This window comes from Antechinus flavipes, chromosome 1 (genome assembly GCF_016432865.1).
Source record: "Antechinus flavipes isolate AdamAnt ecotype Samford, QLD, Australia chromosome 1, AdamAnt_v2, whole genome shotgun sequence".
Classification (NCBI taxonomy): domain Eukaryota; kingdom Metazoa; phylum Chordata; class Mammalia; order Dasyuromorphia; family Dasyuridae; genus Antechinus; species Antechinus flavipes.
The window spans coordinates 508,694,847-508,703,467 of NC_067398.1; the positions used below are offsets into that span (position 1 = coordinate 508,694,847).

The window sequence follows — 8,621 nt, forward strand, 5'->3', positions numbered from 1 at the left end:
GGCAATGGACTTCTGTTTGGATTTTCTGTTTGGTAGAATTAGGAACTAGATGCTGAAATAAGGCAGATTTAGGTTTCTTAAAAGAATACCCTCTCTAGCAATTTATACTGGCCAAAAGTTAACTGTGTTGCCTCTGGAAATAGTTACTGAAATTCTTCAAGTTAAGGCTAGATAATTATATGTCAGTCAGTCAACATTTATTGAATACCTACTTTATGCCATTTACTGTGCTAAGCACTATGAATACAAAAAAAGGCAAAAGATAATCCTTACCCTCAAGGAACTTAAAGTCTAATGGAGGAGACAACATGCTTGCAAATGAATGCAGAAAATAATAAAGAATCTGAGTCTTGTATCTCAGAGATTATAAAAAAGGGGAAAGGATCCACATGCACAAAAAACATTTGTTGCAGTCCTTTTCATAGTAGCAAGTAATTGGAAATTTAGTGGATACCCATCTGTTGGGGAATGGTTGAATAAGTTATAATATATGAATATAGTGAATATCATTGTTCTGTAAAAAATTATGAGCAGGATGATTTTCAGAAAAGCCTGGAAAGACTTACAGGAACTGGTGCTGATTGAAGTGAGCAGAACCAAGAGAATATTCTACACAGGAACAAGATGATTATGTGATGATCAACTGTGACAGACTTGGCTTTTTTCAACAGTGAGGTAATTCAAGACAATTCCAATAGACTTGCAATGGAAAAAGCCATCTGCATCCAGAGAAAGAACTGTGGAAACTGAATGTAGATCAAAGCATCGAATTTTCACCTTTTTTTTTTTTTTTGAATTGTTGTTGAATGCTCAGTTTTTTTTCTTTCTCATGTTTTTCCCTCTTTTGATCTGATTTTTTTTTTGCATAGCTTGATGAATATGGAAATATTTTTACAAGAATTGCACATGTTCAACCTATATTGGATTACTTGCTATCTAGGGGAAGGAGATCAAGGGAGGAAGAAAAATTTGGAACAAGGTTTTGCAGAAAAGAGTGTTGAAAATTATCTTTGCATGTATTGGGAAAAATAAAAAGCTATGGGGAAAAAAGAAAGAAAATAATAGAGGAAAGGCACCAGAATTAAGAGGGGTTGGGGAACCTTTCCGTAAAACATGGGATTTCAGTTTGGACTGAGAAGAGGAGAAACATTCTGAGCATGAGGGACAGCAGGAGAAAATGCCTGAGCCTTAAGATGGAATGTATTTTGCTGGGGGAAAAAACCAGACTAGTGTCTTAATTGAAGAATATGTGTCAGGGAGTAAAGTGTAAGAAATCTGAGAAGGTAGGAGAAGGATAAGTTTTAAAGGGCTTTGAATGCCAAACAGAACATTTTGTATTTGATCTTGGTAGCAATAGGGAGTGACTGAAGTTTATTGGCAGTTAGGTGGGTGGATAAGGTATGTTACATGATTAAATCTTCCTTTTGGGAAAATCATGTTAGTGGCTGTACGGAGGATGGATTGGAGTGAGGAGAGACTTGAGGGAAGCAGACCCACCAGCAGGATCTTCATTAGACAGGTGGCAGTGTCAAAGGAGAGAATAAAGACTATTGAAGACATATTGCAAAGGTGAAATTGCAGATCTTGATTAGATATGAGAGATAGTGAGGAAACTGACTTCCAAGTTGTGAGCCTAAGTGACTGAGAAGATGATGTTGCCTTTTAATAGGAAAAGTAGGACGGGGGCGAGGCATAGCATCCAGATATAAGGGGCGGTAGTCCCTCTATACTCTGCCCTTGTCAGATCATATTTGGAATTTTATGTTAATTTCTGGGTACCATAGAAAGGATGTTTTAATTGCCAGATCTAATGACCTTTCTTCATTTGTCATTCATATTGATCTCTTGTCAGTGTTTGACACAGCTGATCACCTTCTCCTTCAGAGCATTTTCTCTTCTCTAGGTTTTTGTGACATTGCTCTCTCCTCTTTAATTGTTCCTTTTCAATCTCATTTACTAGTTTTTTATTTAGTTATATTTTCTTCAGTTATTTGTATTATACCTACAAACCAAGAACATTCCCTAAGTCTGTGTTCTGGGTCTTCTCTTTTTGTTCTATAACATCTCACTTATTAAGATGGGATCATCTATAAAATCCAATGTTTGGCATTTTAAAATTTTTATTAATTAAAGCTTTTTATTTACAAAGCATATGCATGGGTAATTTTTCCAACATTGACTCCTGCGTAATCTTTTGTTGTAAATTTTTCCCTCTTTTCCCCCACCCCTTCCCTTAGCTGGCAGGTAGTCCAATACATGTTAAATATGTTGAAATACATATTAAATCCAATATATGTATACATATTTATACAGTTATCTTGCTGCACAAGAAAAATTACATCAAGAAGAAAGGAAAAGAAAAATTGAGGGAAAAAAGTGCAAACAAATAACCACAGAGAGAGTGAGAATGCTATGTTGTGTTCCACACTCTGTTTCCATAGTTCTCTCTCTGGGTATAGATGGCTCTCTTCATCACTGCACAAGTGGAACTGGTTTGAATCATCTCATTGTTGAAGAGAGCCACATCCATCAGAATTAATCATCATATAGTCTTCTTGTTGCCATGAATAATGATCTGGTTCTGCTCATTTCACTTAGCATCAGTTCATGTAGGTCTTTCCAGGCCTCTCTGAAATCATCCTGCTGGTTGTTTCTTATAGAATAATAATATTCCATAGCATTCATATACCATAATTTATTCAATCATTCTCCGATTGATGAGCATCTACTCAGTTTCCAGTTTCCTGCCACTACAAAGAGAGCTGCCATAACAACGTTTGGCATTTAAAGTTCTTCATAACTTGGTCCCTTACTCCCTTTCCAGTTTTCTAATACTTTATTCCCATTCATTTACTCTCTGATTTAGCTCTAAAAGTCTACTTGAAAAATTTTCAAATATAATATACAATCTCCCATCTCCATATCTTCACACTAGCCATCCCCCATTCTGAAACTATTTTGTCCATTGCTTCCTCCTTTTGGTTTTCCCACTTTCCTTTAGGACTCTTCTATATATATCATGTACTTGCTTAGTTATCTACATGTTATCTTTCCCACTAGAATGTATACTTCTTGAGGGTAGAATTTTTTCCCCCCTTTCTATGTATTTTCAGCACTTAGCATAGCACTATAGTAAAAACTTAATGGATGGTTGAACTGAAACTCCAGATAACATTTATATAGTGATTACTGTGTGCTAGGCATTCACATTTGGCTTTTTCTAAGATTTTACTTCATCCTTGTTAATATTTATATTCCCATATAAAAGTATCCCCTGGGATAGCTATTATTTTAAAAAATAAATCATGAAGCAAACAAAGAATTTTACTTTCATTTGGAATGAAAATATAATTGAATTTGAAGAGTCTTCTTATATTGTTTGCAATAAATTATTTCTCTGTTCTGATAGCCATTCAAGGAATGGTGGACTAAATGTTAATAAATGTTATTGATATTCTACAGATTTCCAATTGATTGTTTTTTTGAAAAAAAAAATTAGGAACATTTCTGAAAGTTTCTAATAAAGACCATAGCACATTTGAATCCTTCAACTATTTTTTAAAGTAGGCTGAGTTTAGGGAAAGAATAAAAATGAACAGAATAAAAGAATAAAAATGCATTTTCAGCATTAACAAGGAAGTACTTTTTTCTGTCTCTCTATAGTTCTGAGATTTCTAAATCTTGCAGAGATAAGGAAGAGAGAAAAAAGAAGGGGCTTCTGTTATCCCCTCTTCCTTTTGAATGTGTTTATGAACACTCTATTTGGGTTACTAAAGAATCTTTTTTTTTAATATATAAAAATCTATGTGAAGAGATGCTGACAGGCAAAAAACTCAAAAACTTAGCCTTGACTTTCTTTTATGTTCTAGGTCGTCAGATCCCACCCTTGGATCCTCATGAAAATGGGAATAACGGAGCAATCAAGCTTGGCAAGCAAACACCACAAGCAAGCAGGCGATGTTGCTGACCCCATGGGATATCATCTGATGTACTTGAAGAACTCAAATCCCATTTTCTTGTGCACTGACTGAAGGACTTCCCACTCTTGATGACTTGGTGCCTTGCTTAAAAAAAAATCCTAGTTCTGCATTATGAGAAATATGCAGGCATCACAGCCAGAAAGGATTTAGCAGAAATTTATATTGATGGATTGGATTATACCAAATTCATCTTGTCCCCCTCTCCTCCCTTTCTCTCTCATTCTTCTTAAAACAGTGGTTTTCACTGAGTGGGTGAAGGAAGGGAGTGGGTGGATGACAAGTACATAATGAGTTCTCTGTTAAACCCTCCCAATACTCAAGTTTTATAAGAAAGAGGATGTATTTTTGTTGGCTCAGTTTGTGTGGGGGATTCTGGGGTAGATCGTTCTTCTCTGACTTCCCAGTTGGCCTGGTCTCACTGCTAGCGTTTTTTCAGTATCACTGCCTTTGTGGATGACCTAATCAGACACTTGTAAAAGTTAGCTAGTGAGGAGATAACTTTTTAAAATGGTTTTAGAACTGAACCTGGTTTTTTTTATTTTATTTTAAATTTTAGATTTGTACTAAAAAAATTCTTTTAAAGAAAAAAATAGAATTTAGTCCATACTTCCCAGATTTTCTATAGAGAACAAGAGGAGTATTGTCCAACTAGCCTTCAAACTACAGATTTGCACAATTCACTGAAAAAGAGAAAGAGGAAAGATTTTTTTTGAAAGAAAGAGAAGCAAAGGAGATGGAAGAAATGAAAGAAAGAAGAGAAATTATTTTTTAGATCCCTGCTTTTTTTCCCCTCAGTGTTTAGCATTGTACACATTTTGAGTTTCAGGTACATATAGTGTGACAAAACTGAGAAAATTGCTACAAATGACTTGGAGGTTCAGCAGGCCTAGTTTCTGAAAACAACAACAACAAAATAAACAACGTATTTCTATGTAAGAATACATATGAGCACAGAGTAAAAAAAGAACAGAGACATTTTTAAAAGAGGTACTACCTACTGCATGTTGTTTTGATGGACAGGGAGCTCAAAGCACAGAGTATTTCCTTGCTAATAGAATCTGTCATAGTTTCTTAATCAAGTTGAGAATTAAAGTTAAAAAACAAAAACAACTGCAGACCAAACCATTGGGTAAATTTCTGATGAGGGAAGAGTAGTTAGATTGTTGAGCAATTAGCCAGAGTGAGTGGCAGATGCTTTAGGCTTTTAGACACTTTAAAACTATTAGACCAAAAAAAGCATTAAAAAAAATAAAAAATATTCTGCAGACTCTTCCATATTCTGTCAATGCAACACTTCATCATGTCTGCACAAAGAATGGGCCTTGCTATGGCCTTCCTGACCCTGATTCTTTTCCTTCTTCTATGACATAGAAGGATTTGAATATCCTTTTTGTCTGTTCAGTTTTGAAAAGAGTACTTGGATGTAGTGAAGAGGAAAATTGAAGGCTAAGATGAATAAGGAAAAAAGCAAGTTTTTCCCTAAGTCCAAATACTTTTTACATTCCAACTTTTTAGCAATCTAGGATTGAACACTTCTTACCAAGCTTCAAATTGGGACAGAAATTTTAGTATCTCTCAGATGTAGGTAGGGAATAAGAGATTAAGATGGATGGGATCTTAGAGATCAATGAGATCTTTTTTTTTGGATGACGAAAATGAGATCAAATTAAGTAAGTCACATATGTAGTAAGTAGGAGAGATGGGCTTTGAACGTAAGCTTTTTATACTAAATCTAGCTATCTTTTTACCATCCTGTGAGAAGAAATTCCACTCTCTCTAAAATATTTAGTCCGGCACCATGAATCAAGGGAAATTTGGCCCAATTTTTTATCTTTTCATGTGCCCCTTAATTGTGGTCTAAGAAACATCACTCATAGAACTAGAGAATGGAAGGAACCAGTTCAAAGGAGGAAGAAAAGGCTCAGAAAGGGTAAGCAGTTTGTCCTAGGTTATACAATTAGTTCATATCAGAGCTAGGAGAGAAATTAAATCTTGGCTAAACATCTGGAGTTTTCAAGTCTTAGGGAAAAAACCATATGATTGTTTAGTTTCTGTTGCTCTCTGATCCTTTTTTTCTTGGACTGAAGAAATGAGTTGTGTCAGTGGCCCAAAGAAGCATTTATTGAAGGACCATTATAGATGTCACAGCCCTCCTTATTTTGTGCTAAAAAAGATTGTATATGGAATAACAATCAAGGGATTTATAAAGCCAGGCTCACAATAAAGATCTTTTGAAATTAAAAAAAAAATTACATCTAAAAGTAATAAAATACAAAGATTTATAAATAACCAAAAGATTACAAAAGATTACAAATAAAGTTTTTTTGCTTTTGTTTTTCTTTACCATGAACATAAACAGTTTGATTCTCCAATTGCATTTCTGGAATTGGTAGAATTGGTGTGTTAGTTCTTGAATTTTAGTGGCCAAAAGGACCTTCATCCATTCTACGTGTCTTGGTACAGTATTAAGTCTCAGTTATTTCAAACAAAAGCAGATCCATCACAAGTAGTTAAAAAAGAGGGATTCTGGCTATCTGGGAAAAGATTTTATGGAATTTCCTCCATTGTCCATAGGCTACAATTTGCATTGAATTTGCTTATAGGCATGATACAAATCTGCTTGTCTTTCTGGAAATAAATAGTTTGATATTAGAAACTAAAGTCAATTCTTTCTGGGTAACATGCAGATTTATGTTGTGCCTTTCCCCTTTATACACAGAAATTGAGTTAGTGAACAGGAAATAGAGTAGAGAAAGTAAGGAACCATATTCATGTGATATATAGCTAGAAAATTACACTGGACAAATTCTAACATAAAGGAGGCTAATTTTGATGACAGAACATGAATATTCTCCCCTTCCCCCCCATCATCACCACCAAATTAATGGACCCAAAGCTCTTTTCAGAAGGGAATAGGTTTCAAGGTAATTATCTTTACCTCTTTAATCCTGTTTCTTTCTATGAAAAGCAGGTTGTTGTTTTTTTTTTTTGGGGGGGGGAGGGGGACTTTCATCATCACTTAAAAAGTCAGAATAGGGCTGATAGAGCATTGGTTGAGTAAATAAATTTACATGTCTACTGAGCTTCTCAGGAAAGTACTTAGACCCTTCTGAAGAGTCAGGATTTTTCATGAGAGCCATTTAAAAAAAATCTGCGTAACCTGAGTTAACATATGAATTGTAACCAGAGTATATTACAAGGTGACATTATAAAACAATGTGCCTCCAAACTCTGGACAGAGCATTAGAGGTGACATAATACCATTTTAATCATTCCCACACTTTTTTTCCCCTCCCTTCCTTACTTCATCTTTCCTTCCTCTTTTCCTCCCTTCCTTCTTTTTCCCTTCCTCCCTGTCACTTTCCCAGCTTCCTTCCTTCTTTTTTTCCTTCCTTTTTTGTTTCCTTCCTTCCCTCCTATCTTCCTTCCATCCTTCCTTCTTTCCTTTTTCCATTTTTCTCTTCTTGCTCCATTCCTTATCTTTTTTATGTACATATATACATATATAAATACAATTTTACATTTCTTACGCTAACATATGCCTTTCATTGCCTGAGTCTGATTTACAGATATCTATTGTATATTGTAAATATGAATTTTTATAGTGCCCATTTCACATTTAAGAACAGAAAGGCCAAAGATAGAAAACAGTAACATGCAAAAGGTTGATATATCGATGCCTTGTTGACTTGCCATTTTTTTTTTTATACTTTAAAATAGTACATTAATGATACTAAGCATGTATTTTTCCATTCAGGCTGCAAGATTTTGAGGGCCCCAAATTAACCATTCTTCCACAGTTAAAAGTAATGAAAGAAGATTAATTTCATTTCTTTCAGGGGATATGCTCAAGTGTTAGTCAGCTAACATTTATTAGGTGCCTATTATGTGCCTGGACTGTGCTAAGTGCTGGGGATATGAGTATGAAATGTTTTCTCCAGACTTAGCACTATAACATGTGATACCTAAAAACAAGCACTTATTGGTACATTTCTCACTTTATATTGCTCCCCTAGGAGTAGAGCAAGTTGAGAAATAGACTGGAAAATGTTGACATGTATGCAGACATATGAAGTATATCAGCGATATATGTTTACTATTTTAACCATTTTTTAAACCAAACTCAGTGTTCTAACATTAGCATTATGTTTTGCAGTGTGTGCTGCTTTCTCTCTTGTGTTTTTGCAAAGGGCTTTGACTGGGCTGGACCCAGTTCCTGCATAGGGGGTATGCTTTTACAATATCAACTTTTCTTCCTTTCGTTAAATAGTAGAGCATTCCCAGCCTCTCCTCACAAAATCCCCAAATCTTAACAACAACAACAACAACAAAACTGTACCTGGTATTTTGTTTTAACATACACTGATTCATGCTAATAAATATTTTAAATATTACCAAATGTTGTAATCTTTTAGTACACTGGTTAGTTTGAAGCACTTGGCTACAGTTGTCAAAGTGAGAGCTGCCAAAATCAATTTAATCCACTCAATTCAAAAAGTATCTATTAAGTTTACTAACTTATTATTTATGACTATGTACATGGGTTGCTAGGTAGATATGTGAGAACAGGGAAAGGAGAAAATTAGAACACATAACCAGTAGGTATACAATTTCTATTTTCAAAGATTCATTAGTGAGCAC

General features: G+C 34.8%; 1 protein-coding gene across 1 annotated transcript in view; it reads left to right on the top strand.

The window, feature by feature from the left end:
* The window catches only part of RAB31 (RAB31, member RAS oncogene family), a 185,692-nt gene extending 177,313 nt beyond the window's left edge, over positions 1-8,379 (top strand). Inside the window, exon 7 of the mRNA XM_051970472.1 lies at positions 3,870-8,379. Within this exon, the coding sequence (XP_051826432.1) occupies positions 3,870-3,967 (98 nt within the window). The 3' untranslated portion in view covers positions 3,968-8,379. The remainder of the gene's footprint in view (positions 1-3,869) is intronic.
* Positions 8,380-8,621: the final 242 nt, after the last annotated feature.